The 24,365-nt window shown below is 39.4% G+C and overlaps 1 protein-coding gene across 4 annotated transcripts in view; it reads right to left on the reverse strand.

Annotated features, from left to right (window-relative positions):
* Nucleotides 1–24,365, reverse strand: part of SNTG1 (syntrophin gamma 1) — a 916,326-nt gene that overhangs the window by 333,463 nt on the left and 558,498 nt on the right. For all 4 annotated transcript variants that reach the window (XM_040487820.1, XM_040487818.1, XM_040487819.1 and 1 more), the window contains 2 exons: nucleotides 9,672–9,725; nucleotides 1,955–2,089 (listed from right to left, as the gene is read on the reverse strand). In XM_040487820.1, coding sequence (XP_040343754.1) covers nucleotides 1,955–2,089; nucleotides 9,672–9,698 — 162 coding nt within the window. In that variant the 5' untranslated portion in view covers nucleotides 9,699–9,725. The remainder of the gene's footprint in view (nucleotides 1–1,954; nucleotides 2,090–9,671; nucleotides 9,726–24,365) is intronic.

Consider the following 24,365-nt stretch of genomic DNA (forward strand, 5'->3'; position numbering starts at 1 on the left):
ATCGTCCTTATTTTCAGCAACCTTGATGAATTTGTATGTCATTCTATTTTTTGTAGATTTCTTAGAGTTTTCTACACACACCATCATGGCATCTAAAATAAACTTGTTTTATCTCCTTTTTCAACTGTTATGCCATTTATATCCATTTCCTGACTTACTGTACAACCAAAACAATATTGAGTAAAAATGTGGCAAGTGATGATCTGTGCCTTGCTTACAACCTCAGAGAGTTCTTCAATGTGGATGATAAAGTTAGTAAGAAGTGTTCATTAGGAGATTATTGGCTTAAGGGAGTTCCATCCTATCCAGACTTTGCTGAAAGTGTTTCTTATAAATGACTGCCAAATTGTGTCAATTTGTTTTTGCATGTGTTGACATTATCATAGAATGTTTCTCCTTGATTCTATCAAGTTCTTCCTAACTTTCTTTTCAAAAGAGAGATTAGGTTTACGTATATTAGCTATTTTGATTGCATAGATTAAAATCAATAATATTATCTCCATGTTGATAGTCCGGATTTTACAAATGACAGCATTTTATTGTTCTAGGACTTGTGTAAGATATTCATTCCAAAGGGAGTTGTATTGCTTCACTGAAAAGAGACAGAGAAAGAGAGAGGGGAGGAGGAGAGGGAATAGAGTGGGGGAGGAAGGAAGGAAGGAAGGAAGGAAGGAAGGAAGGAAGGGAGGGAGGGAGGGAGGGAGGGAGGGAGGGAGGAAGGGAGGGAGGAAGGGAGGAAGGAATTGACTATTGACTGCTATTGTTTAATTAACTAAAAGGAAGAAAGGGCACCCTGTGGGAACAATTTAATCAGCTTTGACAGCCAGACCCATGATTCAGGATGATTTAAATGGTCTGTGACAAAAGAATAGTTAACAGTCTGCAAAATGCCCATTATCTTTAGTTAGCAAAGGCCTATTGATTTAGGACCCGGTGTGACTCCCATAGGATGTTGGTGACAAGCGAGGTGGAAACTCAAGTTCAGCATTATTCGTCACCAACAAAACACTCTGAAGTAAGTCTGTTAATAAGCTACAAATTAAATCTTTGTGCTAAATAGCTATAGATGTCCGGGGAATCCAAGGAAGCCGAATGTTTGTTGTTTTCTATAATTTTCTTCTGAGATCACATATGGCAACGCTGTTAAAATAATGTATTTAATGTTATTACACAATAAGTGATAAACTCTGAAAGTTGTCCTCTTTAATGACAAAGTTGTTTTGTCAAGTATAATCTAATTTCACCTAAGGATGTCTTCCACAGCTGTACTTCAGTGTTACTAAGCAGACCAATGAGTCTCGAGTGATGATTTATGGCCCTTTCTGAGACTGGATTAGCGGCGAGGTAATATGCCAACCAGTCGGGGCATCAGAGAGACCTTGCTATGACACTTAGGCATAATTCTATCAGGGAGGTCTATGGAATCATTCATGCCCTTTCCCCTGGGGAAAAGCGTTGACATTGAGTCCAGTGACTGCCACCTAAAGCCTCACGCTTCCCAGGTGCGAAGAATTGGGCTCCACGTTGGCACCACCTGCAAAGTTCAATGTGATGCATCCGTCAGGGTAGGCAATGATGTAAGGTCACGGTAGGAAAAACTGCCCTGCACTGTTCTCAGACAGTACTCCGTGTAAAAAGCTGGAATGCACCTGCTCAAGGTCAGATGATAGAAGTGTCACCGCAGCCCCATAACCACAGCCGGGAGTCCGCAAGGTGCCTTCGTGTGTAGGGATGGGCCCTTGTGTGGCTGTGGACCCGGGTTTGGTACTTGGAAAAGGACAGTGCTTACTTAATAATGTGAACAAAGCTGACACGCAAGACGACTGACTAGGCTCGGAGGGTAAAAGAAAATATATTATGAATTTTCTGTGAATAAACATTTTTGTTAACAGAACAAATTAAAAAAAAAAAAAAGAAAAAACAACAAACTTCAACAGAAGGAAGAGCTACTTACACCAGAATAGAAAGGTTCACCAGACACACATATCACATCTTGCTCCTGGATCATCAAAATATCTTTAGCTAGGTGCAGCCGGACTTTGAAAGGCTCCTGATTACCATCCTGCAGCAAACAAATCCCTGTCTTTGTCTTCAGGCAGGGAGAGAACAAAACAGAGAAAATAAATTACACTCAGTTTACAGAATATAATTTTATGGCCGACTCACAGCAAAACATGATGAATAGCATTTGAGACCTAAGGAAACTGCGCACTGATGAATCTGGAATTTGATACTTAATACAGGTGCAGGCAAGGTTAACCATTTCATGTGAGGTGACCTCAGGTAATGGAGGCTATGTCAGAAAATCCACATCAGATGAGGCCAGGGAGGAGGATAGTTTATACACCATATCTGAAAAATGATGAGTTTTGTTTAATACTTATAACCTAAGTACAACATTTTGGTAACGGATTTATTGAGATACATGTCACCTCCTATATAAGTCAACCCTTTAGGATGTACAAGTCAGTGTTTTTTAGTGCATTCAAAGTCGTGCAGGCATCATTATAATCAATTTTAGAACATTTTCATCCCTCCAAAGGGAAACCTGTTACGTCCATCGCCCCACCCCTCGCCCTAGCCCTAGGCAACCACTAGCCTAGGTTCTGCCTCTGTGGTGGAATTTTAAATCTGAAACTCTACGTACTTAACATCTTTTGGAACCTCCACGATTTCATCATTCCTAGCCACCAAGCACACAGACACACATACTTGGACACGCGTACACACCCACTCACAAACACTCAGGCATGCACACATACACGGCCCAGCTAAAGAAATGAGGATACAGGTGTGAGGAGAACTGTCTACATGAATGCAGTTAATTAAAAGCCGCCTGACTTCAGACTCAAGATGTACGGTTCCCAGTCCACTGATCTGTTTCAGATATTTCGGGGACTTGTCAAAACAGCCCGTGAAGGTGGCGGAACTTGCACTGCGTGGCTTTACGCCAGGACCTCAGTGATTGTGGAAGAAGCCCACGAAGCCCGTGTCTCCTGAAGCAGACCAGGGTATAACACTCACCCAGATCCACAGAAATATGCTCCCTAGCAAGAGCACTGAAGGTTCCTATTCATCAGAAATACAAAAGGAAATTCCTCTGAGACAGAAAATCATCCCTGGCTGCTATTCTGCACCAAAAAGTCAACAGGAACAATGGCTACCTTGGCAATTACATTTTCATTTCATAAGTATTGAGCCATTCTTAATTTGGATAAATGGATAAGTACACAGAAATACATATTTACCCTTAGTATTTAATGAGCACAAAATCCCGGGCAATAATGCCAGACTTTCTCTTGCAATACAAATTCACATGTGGGTCTCCAGGGGTATGTTTCTTTAATAGAATGTTCCATAATGTAAATGAGAATATACTTAGATACCGCGGCCTCTAAAAACAATTCTTTCTGCAAACTGCGTTATTCCATGTGCTAATACATGCCATTACACCCCATATATTATTCTGTAAGGGTTATGATGTCTTTTAGGGAAAAACAAGCTTCTTCCGGGACCAAGGATGGTGTGCTTTCCTCCTTTATGGGACTGGTGCACTGCAGACACTCAGTAAATTGTGTTGATTAGTCTATTCTAGACCATAACTCAAGTGGATGTGTCTCGAGGACAAAAATATTTCAGCAAAAGCAAATTCTATTTTCCTTAATATAGAACATAATTTTCTACATTTTTCACAGAGAAAAGTCTTTCATGCTTACAATGTGATCTTGGCTGGGCACCACTCTGAGATGGCATGGGGAAGAGGAAGATATAAAATAATATCAAAGCCAAGTGAACATAATTGAGCACATTTGCTGATTTTTTAATGTACAGTACATTCGGGCCAATTTTCTCCCCGAAGTGTAATGGAATGGCTGGCAATCACAAATAACGCTGTCTCGATGTGAGGATGAAAAAAGGGGTTTTCCCTGAGAGCCCATCAATACATTATTGTTACACATCAAAGAGATATCAAAGATCATCCAGGGAAAGTTTGAGGGACAAAAACACAGCTATGAGACTTCTGTCATTACGTCTGATGTGGTCAGAGCTCCATTCACTCAAATAATGTATAAAATGCCCCCTCATTATTAGATAGTTGTCTGCAAAAGAAAATACAGACTTTGAGCTCAGATTTGGGTCCTGGGAAGACAGAATTAAAGAAAACAAAGAACGAAGCAGATTTTGTTAGAATGAATACACACACACACACACACACACACACACACACACACACACACACACCAATAAATAGCTGTTTGGAGAAAATAGAAAAAAGGGACTCACAAAGCTAACAACAAATTCAACTTAAAATATAGTCTCTAGGGGTAAGAGATGATACATATATCTGATTATAAAAACTCAGCTGTGTGCATGCAAATACATTTAAAATCCCATACATACATCCATTTTGCAAATACTGCAAACTTTGCAAATAGTTTTTTTGGCCAAAAAAAATGTAAGAGTGAGTCAGATGTGAGTCAGACAATAGTCTCTGACCTCAGAGTATTCTTACTTACAAAAATACGCATATGTCCACAAAATGCACTGTGATATCTGATATGGGAGCAACATGGAGAGAAGAATTAAGTATTCTCGAGGGAGGGAGGTGTTAAAGACACCTTTGGCTATAGAAAAACGTACAGTTTGTCTTAAAAAATAAGAAAATAATAATTAGAGGAGGCGACAGCTATTTGACTCAAGAAGGAAGAATGAGTAAAGATATGAAAGTGTGAGATTGGAGAGCCGACATGATGCAAGAAGAAGGGAGAAGCACGAACATGCATCCCCGATGCCAAGTCTGCAACGATCCGAGAGAGGCAGAGGGAGGAGAGGTGCCGGGTGTAGAGGAGGAAGGTCAAGGCCCTGGTGTGATGTCCCGGGCGGTTAAAGGTATCAGAGATGCCCCAGAGAAACCTGAACAGGATTTATGTTTTATAAATATATTTCTTATGGCAGAGCAGGAGGCGGATAGGAACTGGGAAAGTTACAGCACGGTTTTTGTTGACACAAGTATAGAGCTGGAGCAGAAAATGTTGGCGCTTGGTCAACAACTGCATTAGAAGCAGAGCTGAGGCCGTGGATGAAAAACTGGGTACCCTTCTGATTCAGAGCAGCTCCGCTGGGCCGGTATCATCTCTAGTGAAATGTGGCCGTGTGGCTTTTCATTGTTTACTAGTCACTTGCATAGCGCTGCTGTGTGCCCAGAAATAGTATTTCATTTGATCCTCCTGACAACCCAGTGCAAGTTGTTTCATAGCCAGGAAAAGAGCAGAGCAGCAGAGGTGAGTGGAAGGCAGGATTTGAACCCAGACTGCTGGGCTCCAGATGCGGCGCTCTTAGCTACTTGCTCTGGTTTCCCTCGTGCACGGATTAGTTGAGGGATGCCTCCCCCGATCCTCCTGTATGCAATGACATGGCCATCAGTGTCTCTCACCAGGTGGTAGAAAAAGTGCTCTTGGTGACTAGAGGGTCACCAAGAATTTCCTAGGGGAATGCAAAGAAGGACATCATCTTGAAGCAGCTGTTCCTCCTGTATCAAAGCAATGACCACTGTGGGGGAGGGGGGGTTAAAGCGAGTGAGGCCATGCTGACCTGCGGATTGTCCCATCAAAGACGAGCTATGGGGGACGCATAGGACACTGTCTGATACTGGGAGAGGCTTGATCTAAACGGTCTCATCCCCCATGGATTGCTTCCAATAAGAATGGTAACCAGGAGGGGCACCTGGGTGGCTCAGTCGGTTGAGTATCTGACTTGGGCTCAGGTCACGAATTCATGGTTTGTGAGTTCGAGCCCCGCATCGGGCTCTGCGCTGACAGCTTGGAGCCTGGAGCCCATTTTGGATTCTGTGTTTCCCTCACTCTCTGCCCGTCCCCCCTCATGCTCCCTCTCTCTCTCTCTCTCTCTCTCTCTCTCTGTCAAAAATAAGTAAACACTTAAAAAAAATTAAACAAAAAATAACGGGAACCAGGACCATGAGAGCGACCGCTCTAGCCGTACAACCTAAGAGAGTCCAGCCACGGTCTCTACATCTGTGCACCCAGACGGCTGAACAATAAAAAATCTCCTAGAGAATTATTGGCTGCACATTTTAGTGAAAGAAACTGAAGAACTGCATTCATCTTCTGTTTGTTTATTAACATCACCATCATTGGTCTTCAAACCGTGTGGACAGTGTAGGGAAGAAATGTAGGTGCTCTATAGAGACGTGTACAGTACATTACATAAATTGTAAAACATACAGAAAACTTGAAATGTTAAAGGGATGATTCATCAAAAAAATGAATTAAATTCAAATGTTGTTTTCCTGTGCCTGATGTGGGTGATCCAATACTGCAGGGGGATTTTACAAAATCCACTTTGTTCGCTTAGAGGAATAGTAAAAGGCCATGCCTCTTCATTATTTAACAGGCAATGCTTTTTAAAAATCTAGTCATTGACTTGCTTTCTGTAAATCAATGAAATGTGTTTATGAATTCACATGGATTTACTCTGTTTTAAACTTATGAAGAACTTATCTTGAGCTTAATCCTCCTACCTTGGAACTTTAAAAAACAGACTATAATTTGACACTTAAAAGTTAAGGCCTCTTTAATTGGAGTTCTAGACATCGAAAGAACACAACATGTTGTTTTCATGAAACTTTAAAATCTATGTTCCTTTAATCTTGAAATATAAAATTTGTGGGGCGCCTGGGTGGCTCAGTCAGTTAAGTGGCCGACTCTTGATTTCGACTCGGGTCAGAACCTCCCAAGAGATTGAGCCCCGCGTTGAGCTCTGTGCTGTCAGCATAGAACCTGTCTGGGATTCTCTCTCTCTCTGTCTCTCAATACATACATACATACATACATACATACATACATACATAAATGTTTAAAAACTAAAAATATAAAATGTGCAATATCAGACATAAAAAAATACAAACCACAAGGAACTGGGCAGAGACTATGTCATGCCTTGTGCATAGCTTTGCAAGTGTCCTTGGTACTTCCATATTTTGGTTGTCAAATATAACTTAATTTGTTCTGTATACTTATAGCTTTAAGTGATGTGTAATTGCTTATACTCTACTGTATTATAGCAACATGGCAGGAAAGGCCATTGGATGCAATCTGCCTCCAACTGTACTTGTCCTGCTTTCTAGGATTACTTCCACTCATGGCCTTCTCCATGGCTGCACTCTTCCATTTGTCAACGACTAGTACAAGAGTCACTTTGCCTTGAGGCTTTCCGAGACTACTCCATCCGAAGACAGGTGCTTCCTTTTCTGAACTCTGGGTTTTCTTTGAATAAATATATTCGCGTAACAATTAACCAGAATCGTGTCATCACGTAGTGACTTCAGTAACATTCTGTTCTGTATCACAGTATTTAACTTCATCATATATTTTGTTATCATGAGAAGATCTTAATAATAAATTATTACTCTTTTTATAATTAAGGAATATTAATTTGTAGAGATAGTACAGTATTTCATCGATAGTAGGATTTCTTTCAGGATGTGTTGATTGAATCACAGTCACAAATTCTATTCTATTACTTGAGGGACTAAATTAAGTTATATATGTAAATAAGTTATTGAATTATTAAATATGTGTTATAAAAATATGTATTTTCATGGTCAACACCGAGATGTGGATTGTATTTTAAGGGATATCGATGTGGAAATGAAATCTGAGGAACACTTAGACTAAAGATAGCATATTGGCTTCCTGACCACATCATTATTTTGATGACACTTTTAAAAGTAGAAAATCAGTAATTATGCCTGCCCATTAACATGTGACTTTTCCTGTAAATTGTGGATTTATTCTCTATCTTCACTTTTGCACTTTATAGACTGTTTCTTTTTAAGAGGAGAACCTTCTTAATAAATCGACCTATCTTTTACAAAAAGGATCTGTGTTAGAAAATTAAGATATTCTGAATGGAGCTTATCTGGACATAGTTCTGTTTCTGTTCAAAGAAGAGACTTCCCCGTATGTACATGGTTATAATCTAGCTAGATCTGTCTGATGGACATGAGAGTCAGATTTTCATCTTTAATAGCTTACTAACAGTCAAGAGAAAACAAGTTTTATTTAATATGCCTTTGACTATGTTCTCATTTCCAGCAACATCATTTAGAAAAAGGCTCCAACGTAGACTCAGGAATTCCAAGCTCTACATTACACTTTTGCTTTTATCTAATTAATTAAATGGCACTCAGAATTTCATAAAACCTCTCAAAGTGAGAGTGTTAAACTAAATTGTCTTTATGGTTCCTGTCCATTTGAATGTTCTGAGACTGTAAATTTCAGGCAAACTCAGTGGCTTTGGTTCATCGGCTGGGGGATTTGATCATGTTTAGACGATCCCATAGTTCTGTATTCCCGCGAATACAATTATCATTGTAAAATAAATCTCTGACCCTTAAATGGAACCTGATATATATTCCAAACCAATGAATCAACTAATTTTGTTTAAAAACAAACAAACAAAAAAAGGCCTGAGAAGTCCGTAGAAGGCCTCAGAAGGCCTTAGCTCAGCCTCTGAGATCCAAGGTAAACCATGTGTTCAGACAGTACTTGGCCACATCCTGTCTCTCCCACATGAATCTCATATGGTTTTTTCTTTCATTTTTATCTCATTCACACAAATATTTCAATGAGTGCTCTACTGCCCAAAACATAAGAACAAAAACTGTGATGGAAATGGTAGACCTATTATATCCAAAATTAAGAGTATGATACTGTGTATTTAACAGGCACATATTTAAACTCATGCTTCTAAACTTAAGTTTCTAAAGCATTAATTGTTCTTTTTAAAAGCGTGAACTGATAGGTACTGGGTTAAAAGGATGAATAAATTATACACTCTGACATTATGATTTTTAGTGTTGCACGAAGAGAGGTTTGTAAATAAATAACTATAATGTAATCTGAAATGTACTAGCATAAAGAAAATCCTTTGGAAATTAAAGAGCTTAGGTATTAAACACATAAAAGCAATTTATTCATTTTCTTACTTATGTTCTAAACTTTGAACCAACTGTGACAAATAGTTTTTCAAAGAAGATATTTTTGCAAGAAACTTAACAAGTGACATCTCACAGTGTTTTTTCCTAAAATAGAACAGTTACATCCCCTGGGGCCTCACTCCATGCACCATTGACCACACACTTGAATGGCCTTTAATACCCTTGAAAGAGCAATGTGTCACTTTAACTCACACCGAGCTGCTTCTCTACAGAGGATCTGAATTGCCATGTACTAATACTCAAATAAGATTGAACTACTTAAATAATATTGGAATCATAAAATCATAGGATTTTAGTGCTGAAAGGGACTTCAGATGTCTTCTAATTTATAACCATTTATGTGAAAAGAATTCCTTCCAATACTCCTACTACCTGAAATCATGCAGCGAGCGCAGAGTTTATGGAGAAGGGCAATTGAATCAAATCAAATATGCTCCAGTCTTCTTCTTAAGGAAGAGTGAAAGTCCGGGTCCTCCCCAGGCACTCTTTGGCTTTTTAGTCTTGCAGAAACAGATCAGACCCTGGACATGCAATGAACCCGTCACCCATCCCTGCGCCAAAAGCAGTGCTCCACTCACATAAAGGAGGGCCCAGCGTGTCCCCTTTACAACCTGTTTTCCTTATTCAAAAAGCAGAAAGCCGTTTAACATACCTCTTCACAGGCAGTCCTGAAATCCATGTGCCACGGCACCGCAAAGGATGTCGTCTGAAAAGACAGAAAAATGGGAAGCCATCAAGCACCGCGTCGAGTGTTAAGCGTGCAGACTGCTAATAAAGTGTAAGCAATTATGGAGTGGATCCTACGGGCCACCTGTGTTTACAGCCACCTGTAAGGGACAAGAATTCCCCGGGTGCAATGAAAACAGAGGAAGGAAGCGAAAAGTAAAGTGTTAACCCCTCCCTATGCTGTGAAGCATAGACATACTGCCAGGGTTTGGTTTGACCCACTCCACCAAGCATTCAGACAGGATCCGTGATAGGATCGATCTCCTCTCTGCAGTGTTCGCTCATTCCCAGAGTTCGTTTTGAAACCTGAGTTTGCAACTGGGAAAGAAACTTCAAAGGAGTAATTAAAAGTTGCCTTTCATTCGGTTATCTCCTGGAAAAAGGTTGACTAATCTTTCTCTTTTTAATTAAACAGCTACATGCATGAATAATCCTCTCTGGAACTTACAATTTTATTCACAAACAGTATGATGTAAGGAAACAAGCTGTTTATCAGAGTGAATAATATTAAGATAAATCGATGTATGAAATGTCTGGCACAGTTTCACTTTCTGGTTATTATAATACCTAAATTGTCAGCACAGATTTAAGTATAAATGCATATGTGGGTTTTCTTTTTTTTTAAACGATTTTAGAGAATTTTATTTAAAAAAAATTTTTTTTAACGTTTATTTATTTTTGAGACAGAGAGAGACAGAGCATGAGCGGGGGAGGGGCAGAGAGAGGGAGACACAGAATCCGAAACAGGCTCCAGGCTCTGAGCTGTCAGCACAGAGCCCGACGCAGGGCTCGAACTCACGGACCGCGAGATCATGACCTGGGCCGAAGTCGGCCGCTTAACCGACTGAGCCACCCAGGCGCCCCAGAGAATTTTATTTTAGTTATGTGGTCAACTTAATAAAACTGAGGGCCGTCATAGAAAACTGATGCCCTGACACAACGAAAAAATTGCAGCACCAAAATACAACAGAGCTTAGGTAAATGAGACTTCAAAGTAAAGTGCATGGTGAAATCCGCATTAGAAGACTGGGCTCCTCAAAATTATTCCTCCTCTGAATCCTTGAAACATTAACCTGTTTTTTCCCTCTTTGTCATTTTCTGTTGTACTAGATGATAAACACTTGATCAAGCAAGTGTGGGTGAACCAGAACAAGAAGTTCACTGATGCTCTCGCTGGATGATTCCTACTGCCTCTGAAAGAAAAGAGGCTGACCATTTTCAACAGCTAACTGAACAGGCAGCATAGTGTACTGAGCATTCTCCCTCAGTACGTTTTGTGGGTTGCGGGCCTGGATCCACTTTATTGGCACGCATCAGCAAGCTGATGATAAGAAGGCTAGGTAACAACAAGTCATTTGCAAAGGAAAGGCAATTGGATAATAAAAATTACAATTTGATGATATAAGTTACTAAATGTTTCGATCTCCGTGAGAAATTGGTTGTTAGCCTTAACGATTATTTTTCAACGTTGCTCTTAAAAACTGTGCTTGAAGAAACTATAAATATCTTTTTATCTCCAACACTGACAGAAAGTTATTCCTTTACCATAAAAGTAGAATTTCAATATTTATTGATTATATAAAAACCCGGTATCTCCAAGACCAATTTCTGCTACTGAAAAGCTACTCGAGAAATAGATGAGCTATTTAGCCATGTGTCTAAATGTAATCTCATAGTTAGTTTCATATGCTGAATATTACAGTTCATATAAGACATCATTATTAATAATATGGCACACTGTGCCTACATTGCTACACTGTGCCTACATCGCTTTTAACATTTTCCTTCTTTTTACTGAAACTTCTATTGTCTTTTATCAAAGTTAACTTAGGTCGTAATATCAGATGTTTCTTCCAAAAAAAATTATGAGATTTAAAACAACTTAATTAGTAGGTAACAATAAATATCATAGCTATAATAAAACTGTTTTCAGCGACCATAAATTTAAAAATTGGAGTAAAATCTATTCAGTTCTTTCATTTCAAATATTTTGAGCCTTTTTTTTCTATAAACTTTTATGTCAGAACAGCTTTACATTTACATAAATATTGTGAAAATGGCAAGGTGAGTCCCATACACCCCACGCTCTTTTTCCCCTATTATTAACATCTTGCATTAGACACTGTGTTGTATTTCTTCACCACATCTCAGGCTCCTCTTGGCTGTGACTGTTTCTCAGACCTTGTTTTTTTTTTAAATGACTTTGGCAGTTTTGAGGAGTACTAGTCAGTGATTTGTAGAGTGTACTTCCATTGGGATTATTCTGATGTTTTTCTCATGATTATACTAGAGCTAAGAGATCTGGGGAGGATGCCACAGAGATAAGTGCCATTTCACCAGCATATGACAGGTTCACACTCTCATCAGGACTTCTCACTGGGGAGGCTGACCTTGACCTCCCGGCTGGGAGAGTGTCAAGTTTCCCCACGGGTAAGTTACTCTTTTTCCCCTTCTCTCCACACTTTACTCTTTGGCTGGAAGTCACTATCAGCAGCTTCTACTTAAGAAGGGGAGAGGTATGTTTTCCTTCCTTGAGGGTGAAGTGTCTACATGAATTCTATGAAATTACTCTGGATAAAAGATATGCCTCTTCCTCCCCCATTTATTTATTTCCCGCAAGGAAGTACACGTGCACATGATAACCATGTTGTAAGGGTACACCATAGTAATATTTATCCTAAGGGTGCACCACAGTAATATTATCCAGGCAAAATTAGACTAAACCTCCAGCTGTTCCTCCAAGTGAAAGCAATCATATAACTCTACCTGATCCCTTTAGCTTCTTCCCATTTATATAAAACCAACCTATGATGTCAGAAATAAATTATATTTAGTTGGGGACAGCCTTCATCAAATAACAAATATATCCATAATAAAGTATCTGACTTAGTAACAAATAGAAATAGGTTTGAAAAATGAAACACCACAGCAAAAGAATATCTTTTAGATGAACACTATCATTTGGGTGAAAGTGATACTGATAACTCGTAGTTCTCTACAGATACGATAAAAGATGTCAAGGCTGTAAATAACTCTAAGCTACCATATGCAAATACTTGTGGAAGGTTGAATGATTGACCCAGATTCTGTATCTTTCCTGGCATCCTCTTCCATGCCATATATTTATCATGGAGAGCGTGGCTTGTCCATACATTGACTCTGGACTTGACCATGTGACTTGCTCCTGCCAATAGTGAAGTGACCATATATTGGTTTCTTTAATGGCCTCACCTGTTCCCACCTGCTCTCTTGTCTTTCTTGCATGAGAAGAGCCTTCTCAAGAAGCCGCCCTCCACTTAGCCTGGCCCCGCAATGACATACATAAAGGAAAACTTTCCTAAATGGCCCACAGAACATAGGGTGAAGCAGAGACACCCTCACGCCCTACCTAAATAGACTTACTCACAGCCAACCTGCAGACTCTGGAATAAAAAAGGCTTGGTATTTGTAAGAGTTAACTTTATGTGTCAAATTGACTACGGTATAGTCCTCAGTTAGTCAACCAAAATCTGATCTAGGTTATGCCATGAAAAACTTTGTACATGTGGATAGTATCTATAATCGACTTACTTTAATTATAGGAAATTATCCTCATAATATGCATCAGCCTTATCCAATAAGTCAGAGGGCCTTAAAAGCAAACGCTGAGGATTCTCTGAAGAAAGAAATCGGCCTGAAGACAGCACTATCAACTGCCTGAGAGTTCCAGCCTGCCAGGCTGATGTAAAGGTTTCAGACTTGCCAGCCACCAAGTCATGTCGCCAATTCTTTAAAATCTCTCTCTTCACGTGTGTGTGTGTGTGTGTGTGTGTGTGTGTGTGTGTGTGTCTCCATATGCATACATAAATATTTATATTTATGTATATGTATATATGTTTGTGTACATACATACATAGGGGTTCTGTTTGTCTGGAAAATCCTGACTGACTGATTCTGGAACCAAGAGTGGTTTTAGAGGAATAGAACCTTTAAGGAGAAGTTGTGTGAATTGGTACTGGGGTTTCCAGAATTGTTCTCTCATCTGATTAGATTTAAAGGCACCAGTGATTCTATTTCCAGTATGAAAGACAACACTAATACAGCTACAGAAATATATAAAGTATCAGCACTGGATACGCCTATGCAAAATGATTTCTTTTTTCAATTTCTACAGACAGAATTCTGAGAAATGTGTGTTGAGATAGATATTAATGATGTAGGATGGGGGACGCCTGGGTGACTCAGCCGGTGAAGCATCTGGCTCTTGATTTCGGCTCAGGTTAGGATCTCACAGTTCGTGAGTTCCAACCCCGCATCGGGCTCTGTGCTGACAAGCACGGAGCCTACTTGGGAGTCTCTCTCTCCCTCTCTCTCTGCCCCTGCCTGCTCGCACTCTGTCTATATCAAAAATAAACACACACACACACACACACACACACACACACACACACACACACACAAAAGGAATATGGGATACTGGTGGAAGGCACATAAAGTTGAATTAGGCCAAATTTACTGACATGGCCCCACGAAACAGAGATTCTGGATTTAATGGTTTACCTTGTGGGATTAGCAGGGCTCTGCCAGTTCGTTTGGCAGATTGGCTAAAACATGGGCTGGAAGATGGCCCACGACAGTAGAATTGGAAATGTGGTTGAATGTAGAGGAAGGGATTCAAAGGTTTAGGGGGATTGGGGTGCCAGAGTGGGCAACCCGCTCACCCACACCTCTTACCATGACTGTGAGACAGGAATCGGCTGTAGGAAACCAACACTGCCCAAGAGTTCTGTGGTCACCTCTGTAGGTTAGCAGCTACAGTGCAAAGTGCTGCTGCTGAACTGGAGCCTTAAATGCAGGGGACTAATTGTATCCTGGGGTGGCAGGGGCCATGTGGCAACACTTACGTACCAAAGGTAAAGTGGGTATGGTTACCAGAATGGGCATCAGAGCCTTCTAAGCAGTAATCAGAATAGCCTGACTCTCAGAAACCTATCACCTCGGCAAGCTGATTACATGTTCCTAAAATTGAAATAGATGGGAGGCCTATTTATTTTTTAACTGGAATTTAAAAAGCAGAATTTTAGGTCCAGTGCACAGTCTATCCTGATTCACCCAAACAGTCATGGACCTTCAATCAATTCCCAGACTTGAACCACTTTATAGGCCCAGAACCCCAGTGAAGGAGGGGAGGCCAGATACCTTTGAAAAAGGGGCCTGGTTAACCTTTTTCACAGCTTTCCTCAAAAGGACATATGTCTTTTACCAGGATAACTGTTCATTGAAGAATGGGAAATAATCAGACTTTTCAAGGACTACTGGATACCAACTCTTAACTGATGTGACACTTAATTCCAGGAGATCCCAAACCAAAACAGTTTCCTCAGTTAGTGTGGGGGGCTTTTGAAGGTTGGGTGGTAAGTGGAATTATATCTCAGGCCCATCTCACAGTGAATTCTGGGACTCCTGAACCCATCCCGTGGTTACTGCCAGAGCCTCAGCATACACAATTTAAGTAGACTACTTAGCAACTGGTAGAATACCTACATTGTTTCTTATTCTGGGGAGTGAGGGCTATGATGATAGAACAGGCCAAGTAGAAGCCCCTGGAACTGTCTCTGCCAAGACAAATAGGAAAACATTACTGCATTTCTGCAAGGATTACAGATATTAATGCTACCATCAAGAAGTCCAAGAATATAGAGGTAGTGATTCTCGGTACATTCCCACTCAACTCACCTATTTGGCTAGTCCAGAAAAATAGATGGTCTTGAAAATGACAGTGGAATGTCAGAAGTTTAACCAGGTGATGACTCCAACTGAGCTGTGGTACCAGGTATGGTTCTTTTCTTGAGCAAATTAACACTACCTCTGGTACTGACACATCTGGCAGTGTCAGATGGTGGGACATAAATCCACCAAAAATTTGTGGATGATCTATCTCGGTGAAACTTATAGAGGTCCGGTGGTATGGGTGATGTTGAGCTATCCCTTCTAAGGCGAAGGGTAAGTTGGTGTATACGGCCCCTCCTCCAGCCAAATAAGAGGCAGAATGCCTAACGGGACTCTTTGAATCTTTCAGGCAGCAGTCATCATCTAAGTAAGCTACTCCTGCCAATTTACTGAGTGACCTGAGAAGCTGCTAATTTCAAATGAGTCCAAGGAAAAGAAAAGGCTCTGCAACATGTCAGGCCGCTGTGTGAGCTTCTCTGCACTTAGGCCATACGATCCAGCACATCCAAGGTGCCTGGAGTGTCAGTGGCAGATAAGAATGGTGTTTGAAGTCTTTGGCAGGTTCCTATAGGTGAATTTCAGCCCGGGCTCTAAGTATATATATACATGTGTGTGTGTGTGTGTGTGTGTGTGTGTGTGTGTGTGTGTGCGCGCGCGCGCGTGTGTGTGTATAGGCTCTCTCTCTATACATATAGCTGGATCTGAGCAGTCTCTGAAGGCACAAGTAAGTTGCATGGAGAAGCAGTTCAAATTCCAATGGCCCCCCACTCCTGGCCCCACATGACTTCTCTCTCCCAGCCTGTATCTATGGCCTTATGTGGAGGTCTTCACAATCAGATGACGGAGGAAGGGAAAAGTCAGGCCTGGGTTACAGATATTCTGCACATTGTATAGGCATCACCTAAAATTGGATGGCTTTAGCACTAAAGCCTCTTTCTACAACACTCCTGAAGTGCAATGGCAAAGAGAAATCTTCCCAGTTGTCAGAACTTTAAGTAGTGCGCCCGTTTGTTCATTTTACTTGGGAGGACAAATGGACACAGTTATGAGCGTAGACGGATTCATGGACTATGGCCGATAGTTTGGATGGATAGTCAGGGAGTTAGAAAAATTAGTCACAAGGAAAAAATTAGTCACAAATTAGTCACAAATTAGTGACAAGGAAGTCTGGAGAAGATTTTCCAGTCTCTGAAGTGGAAAAAAAACCCATAAAGATGGTTGTATCCCATATGAATGCTCACTAAAGGGTGAAGTAAGCGAAGGAAGATTTTAATAACCAAGTGAATAGGATGGTCCGTTCTGTGAATACCAGTCAGCCTTTTCCCCCATCTACTTCTGCACTCACTGCCCAATGGACAGATGAGCAAAGTGGCATCTGTAGCAGAGATAGACGATATTCATGGGTCAGCAACATGGATATCCACTCACCAAGGTCAACCTGGCTACAGTCACTGCTCAATACCTACTCTTCCAACAACAGAGATCAACGCTCAGTCTGATGTAGCACCATTCCCTGTGATGATTAGCCAGTTACCTGATGACAAGTTGATTACACTGGACTGATTCCATATTAGAAAGGCAAATGTTTTGTTCTTATTGGAGTAAACACTTTGGATACAGACTTGCCTTTCCTGCATGTGATCTTTTTTTAAAGTTTATTTTGTTTGTTCTTTGTTTTTAAGTTTATTTATTTATTTTGAGAGAGAGTGAGTAGGGGAGGGAAACAGAGAGAGGGAGAGAGAGAATCCCAAGCAGGCTCCACGCTGTCAGCACAGAGCTCAGTGTGGGGCTTGAACCCACAAACTGTGAGATCATGATCTGAGCTGAAACCAAGAGTCAGACACTTAACTGACTGAGCCACCAAGGTGTCCCTAAGTTTATTTATTTTAAAAGAGAGCAAGCACCAGTAGAGAAGGGGCAGGAAAGAGGGAGACAGAATCCAGAGCAGGCTCTGGGCTCTGAGTTGTCAGCAAGGAGCCTGAACAGGGCTCAAACTCACGATCTGTAAGATCATGACCTGAGCCGAAGTCAGATGCTTAACCAACTGAGCCACGCAAGTGCCCCTCCCGTATGCAATCCTTTTACCAAAACTACCTTCCATGGACTTACATTGTCTTTGTATTCCATACAGCACTGATTCTGATCAAGATACTCACTTAACAGTGACTGAATTAGGGGATAGATCCAAGCTCATGGAATTTACTGTTCCGACCATGTGCCTCACCATCTTGAAACAGCAAGCTTTATGGAACAGTGTAATGGACTTTTGAAGACTCAATTACAGTGTCAGCTGGCAATATCTTGCAAGACTGGGGTAAGTCTCTCCAGAAGGCTGTATATATAGCCCTGAACTGGCCTCAACTATATGGTGTTCTTTCTCCCAGAGCAAGGCTGGATGGGTCCAAGATTCAAAACAGGAAATGGAAGAGGTACCACCCACTATTACCCTGAGTGTCCCATTAGCAAAATTTTTACTTCTCATTCCTAAGAACTTAGGCTCTTCTGGTTTAGAGGTGTTTGTTTCAAAGGGAGAAATACTTCTGGCAGGAGACACAATGATTCCAACGAACTGGAAACTAAGATTGCTGCCTAGCCACTCAGGCTCTTCAAGACTGAGTCAACAGGCAAAGAAGGAGTTACATTACTGGCTGGGATAATTGATCCTGACTTCCAAGGGAAATTGGACTGCTACTCCACAATGAAGATAATAAGAATATGTGTGGAATACAGGAGATACCTTAGGGCTATGTGATTGAAGTCAATGGAAAACTACAAAACAACAACAACAACAAACAAAGAAACAAACAAAAAACAAAACACAACCGCTAATGGGTCAGACCCTTTGGAATGAAAATTTGGAGCTTCCTATGAGATAAAGAACCAGGACCAGCTGAGGTGCTTGCTGAGGCAGTGGAATATGCAATCGATAGTGGAAGAAGATAGGTGTAAGTTAACAGCTGCAACCATGTTGTTAAGTTGCAGAAAAGAAGACTATAATTGTGTTTCTTCTTTTTTTTCCTTATGTATATGTTTGTATATGTATATATATGTCATATATATGACATATATAGTATATTATACAATATATAGTATACATTACACATCAATGTGTTTAAATATGCATATATATTATATATGTATATATATCTGCTTATATATGTAATATATATTTATTTATATATATATTTATATAATATATATTTATATATTTATATAATATATAAGATATATATATGTATACCTATGTGTATTAAATGTCTTTGTTTTCTTTCCTCTCATCATTTTCTCATCTAACATATAATTTCTTAATAATATAAAGTTTTGGGGCACCTGGGTGGCTCAGGTGGTTAGGTGTCCGACTTCGGCTCAGGTCATGATCTCACAGTTCATGGGTTCGAGCCCCATGTCGGGCTCTGTGCTGACAGCCCAGAGCCTGGAGCCCACTTTGGATTCTGTGTCTCCTTCTGTCTCTGCCCCTCCCCCACTCTTTCTCTCCCTCTCTCTCTCTCTCAAAAATAAATAAACATTAAAAATGTTTAAAAATAATATAAACTTTCATATCACAGCAATTAAGTGACAGTTCAAATGTTCTCATATCAAGGAGAAGAGTGAGTATTGCTTGAGGACTCTGCATTCCCTTCAAAGGAAAGGACTAGTGTTTTAGGTTGTGTGAAGGATAGTTGCCTTTTCTTGGTTGCAAGGATGACTTTATGGCCTCTATTTGGAGGTTAGGTAGGTTAAGGAGGGGTGTTTGGGTGCCAAGGTGATAAGGAGTGGACTGTGATGGTTAGCCTTTATATGCGAACTTGACCATACCGGTTACTTAATCTAGAACACAGTTATTCAATCAAACATTAATGTTGGCATTGCCATGGAGGTATTGCGTAGATATGGCTAACATCTGCAATCACTTTGACTAATGAAGTGAGATTATTCGAGATAATGTGGGTGAGCCTTGTGCAAACGATTAAAAGGCCTTACTGACAGGCAAACTCAGATGTTTCTCTGATAAAGAACTCTGGCTTCAAGACTAAGGCACCAATTCCTCCTGCCCGATCATTTCCAGGCTTCTAGCCTATCCTTCAGATTTCAGACTTGCCAGCTCAAAGTAATGTGAGCCAATTCCTTGAAGTTATTCTCAGTGTCTGTATCCAGATAGACAGGTGTGGAACTGGTTCTGTTGTCTAGAGAATCTCCAATGATACAATAGTGAATGCCAGTGAGATTTATGCTGTCACCCTGCAGAACCATTGTCACAATACCTGAATAAAAGAGCATGTTTCTAGGTGTTTCAAAAAGTTCAAGGGCGCCTGGGTGTCTCAGTCGGTTAAGCGTCCGACTTCGGCTCAGGTCAAGATCTCACGGTCCATGAGTTTGAGCCCCGCATCGGGCTCTGTGCTGACAGCTCAGGGCCTGGAGCCTGCCTCACATTCTGTGTATCCCTCTCTCTCTCTGCCCCTCCCCCACTCATGCACTGTCTCTCTCACTCTCCTTCAAAATAAGTAAACATTAAAAAAACTTTTTTAAAGTCCATTAAACACAACTGATCAGTGCCAGCAATTTCAATAACATGAGTTTTAAAATATATTATACATTAGTAATTTCAGATTTATACTATAAAAAACTATGAGAAAAATATTTCATTTTGCAGTTGGTTCATTAACAAGATAACAGTATCTTAACTGGAAATTTCAAACTTAACCTTTTTCTCAGAAAACAAAAATGTCTTTTTTTTCCCCCTAGAGACACATTCATCATCTCCATACTATTTTTCCTATTCACATCTGAAATCTCTAAGGCTTTGCTTGTATAATTGTCTTAAACAAATTGATCTATATTAAGACATAATGCAAGAACAAATGTGCAATTTCCAAATGTTCTCGTCTCTTTATCCCTCATATCCAGGGATAAAGAAAAAAATTATATATTGATTTATCAGTATCTAGTATAGTTGTACTAGGAAGAAACAAAGCTTTTATGGAAATTAGTTTTTTTTAAATATGGTTATTAGGAAATTCCATCACTTAAAATATGAAGATGAGACTATCAATGCATAAATGGCTTGAGTGATTAATGATAAAATTAATGATGTTAAAATTACAGTGTCACAATATATAAATGTGACCTACATCATTCTTGATCCATTTAGAACCCTCATGACCAGCTTAGTGGTAAGCCGTACTGCATGGAAAAGCCCTAGCCTAAGGAAACCAATTTCTACTATTATCACATAAGTGACCCAACAACTAGTGATGAAAGTGAGGTCTCTGCCCAAGAGAAGAGAAAGCGGGGATAAATACTTCTTGAGAAAGCGGGGATAAATAAGTGTCCTACTTATATGGCATATGGATCAACAGACTTGGCTTCTGTCCAGAGGTCTGGCCTCCTGTGGTTAAATCTGATACCCAGAAATTAACAGGAACTATATCGTCTTCAATTATGCTGAGAAAAGCACCAATCCGTATTGCTTAAAACTCATTTTCATAACCAAAACGAAATTAGACAAATACAGCCAAATTCATGCATGCTGCATATAAAATTTCAAAATGCTTCATTGGGCATAAGGCTGCTAAAACAAAAAGAACATATCTCTACAACGCCACCCAGAGAAAAATGCGGACACGGAGAACCTCGGAGGTAGTCATATAGAATGGACTAGAAAGCATGAGTACAAAAATATTTGGACTTAAATTACTTAGGTAATCTCCAGAATGCTTTACTTAGTGTGTGTAAAAAAAGTCTTTATAATACCGCGCGTACTATGGCAGTTCAGTCTACCGATGGGAAAAATGTTATCTATTTATAGAAAATTTGCCCAAGGCAAAATTATGAAATATGCAAAATTTATCTTCCATATTTTTGTGTGTCCCAAACTCGGTATATACCCAGTATACACCGTCTCCACATGCTTCCACATCTAAACAGGGTGCCTGACTGCAAATTATTCATTGTTCCCCCTCAAAATGGATTAAAATGATAGGATTGAAAATGACAGTTGCAGTCACTTGGGTTTCATTTTTAGTGAACATTTTGTTCATTTAGGAGCGTGTACCTTGAGGCAGCCATTTCTGCAGCTTTTAATCTTTTTTTTCCAGTTGAAGTATAATTTACATAAAATATCCTATTACTTTCAGGTGTACATGATAATGATTTGATATATTTTTTTAATTTTTTAATGTTTATTTATTTTTGACAGAGAGAGACAGAGTAAGAGCAAGGGAGGTGCAGGGAGGGAGGGAGACACAGAAATCCGAAGCAGGCTCCAGGCTCTGAGCTGTCAGCACAGAGCCCGATGTGGGGCTCGAACTCAGGGACCACGAGATTATGACCTAAGCTGAAGTCAGACGCTCAACAGACTGAGCCACCCAGGCGCCCCATGATTTGATATCATACTACCTTAAATTTTTATACATTATGAAATGATCTCCACATTAAGTCTAGTTATCATCTATAACCCTACATAGTCATTACAATATTGTTGACTCTATTTCCCATGCTGTACATTATATACCCATGACTTATTTAATAGTTATTTATTTATTTGTCACTTATTTATTTAATAGTTGAAAGTTGTACCTTTTAATCCCCTTTACCTATTTGCACACCAACCCTATACACCCTGGTAACCAACAGTTTCCTGTATTTGTGAGTCTGTGTTTCTGTTTTGTTCTTTTAGAATCCACATATGAGCGAAATCATATGGTATTTGTCATGATCTGACTTATTTCACTTAACATAATATGTTGTAGATGTATCTATGTTGTTGCAAATGGTAAGATTTCATTCTTTTTTATGGTTGACTAGTAGTCTACATACATACATACATACATACATATACATGTATATCACATGTATCACATATATGTGTATATCACACACATGACATTAGGGTTGAAAAGATGTTTGATATTATTTCAATCTTGTTCAATTTATTGAGACTTACTTGTTTTGTGGCCTAACATGTGATCTATCCTGAAGAATGTTCCACGTGCACTTGAAAATAATGTGTATTCTAACAGGTTTTGGGTGAAATGTTCTGTATATACCTTTTAAGTCCATCTGGTCTAATATGTCATATAAGGCTGATGTTTCCTTACTGTTTTTCTGTCCGGATGATCTATCCATTGATCTAACTGGGGTGTTACTGTCCCTCACTGTTTTTGTAGTACTATCAATTTCTCCCTTTATGTCTGTTAATATTTGCTTTAGATATTTAGGTGCTCTTATGTTGGGCTCATAAATATTTACAAATGTTATATCCTCTTCTGGATTGCCCATTTTATCATTATATAATGCATTTCTTTGTCTTTTATTACAGTCTTTGTTTTAAAGTCTATTCTGTCTGATATAAGTATTGCTACTCCAACTTTTGTTTTATTTCCATTTACATGAAATATCTTTTTTTCCGTCCCTTTACTTTCAGTCTGTATATGTCTTTAGATCTGAAGTGAGTTTCTAGTAGACATGGGTCTTGTTTTTTGGTTTATTTTCCTTCATTCATTTTTTATTATTTTACTGAAAACTTTCTCAAAGGAAATCATATTGACAGGATTTTAAAATCTTCTGCTAAATGAAATCTGTCATTCTAATAGGTACATTTCTTTACAATACTATTTGTTAAACTCTGGCTGACCAGTAATTTTCTCCATAGTAAAGACTTAAGGAATTCTATGCAGATTGTACATCTAGAGAACAGAATTTTTCTTGAGAGGTTGATAGTTATTTTTTTTTTTTTTAAATTTTTTTCTTTCAACGTTTTATTTATTTTTGGGACAGAGAGAGACAGAGCATGAACGGGGGAGGGGCAGAGAGAGAGAGGGAGACACAGAATCGGAAACAGGCTCCAGGCTCTGAGCCATCAGCCCAGAGCCCGACGCGGGGCTCGAACTCCCGGACCGCGAGATCGTGACCTGGCTGAAGTCGGACGCTCAACCGACTGCGCCACCCAGGCGCCCCGAGAGGTTGATAGTTATGATGAAACCAATTATATTAATTAAGTCCCGTGTACCAAGAGCCTGATATTTTTTATTAGGAGAAAAAATAACGTCATCTCTGGAAGCTTTAAGGGCTTAATTATTGTTATTTTCTTTTCAAAGGCAAAGAGAACAATCATGCCCATCAAAACAGAGTTCTATGCAGAGGGTTTAAGGTTCCTTCTTAAAAAACTAGGCCCAAGAAGTAAAACTCTCTAGAGCTGGCATTTATTAAAAATTAGCAGTTAGTACAGTTACCTTGGAAATAAAGTAAATACAGAAGTTACCAAAACTTCTGCCTTTACATTTTCCACTGTGCTTATGTTATGATTGTTGTTCCGGGAATTCTAATGTAGGAGAAAGTTTAGATCTCCAATATTAGATTTTGCTAAGTATTGTCCAATTATAACAAATGACAGTTTTCATCTGATTGCCTACCAGCACTCAGAGAAAAGTCCCAAAGCAATGCAAAATGTTGATATATCATCAGGTTTCTTTATAGTTATACATATTCCGAAATATTTCCCTGTCATTCTCATGTTTATGCTTGGAGAGAACTCAAAGACAATTTTGTTGTTATTGTTTTTAACTTGTACTACCAACATTAAAGGTTGGTAGCAACTGTGTAAGTGTTGTAAATCCTTCAAGATTCTCATGGAAGTGTGAGCCCAGTATAAAAGCATACTCATGGAATATCTACACTATATGTGATGTCCGGTTTTTTTAACTTTCATGTTTGTCCATTCCAGTTTTTTGAACAGAACCAAATTAAGTCCAAAACTAAGACAAATAAATAATGACTTTTTAATGATATCTTTATAAATTAGGATTATCTTTTTTTTTTTTTTGGTATTTTCTTTTTTTCTTTTTTTTTTAATATATGAAATTTATTGTCAAATTGGTTTCCATACAACACCCAGTGCTCATCCCAAAAGATG

Source organism: Herpailurus yagouaroundi, unplaced genomic scaffold (genome assembly GCF_014898765.1).
Source record: "Herpailurus yagouaroundi ecotype Mexico unplaced genomic scaffold, PumYag 165, whole genome shotgun sequence".
Classification (NCBI taxonomy): Eukaryota; Metazoa; Chordata; class Mammalia; order Carnivora; family Felidae; genus Herpailurus; species Herpailurus yagouaroundi.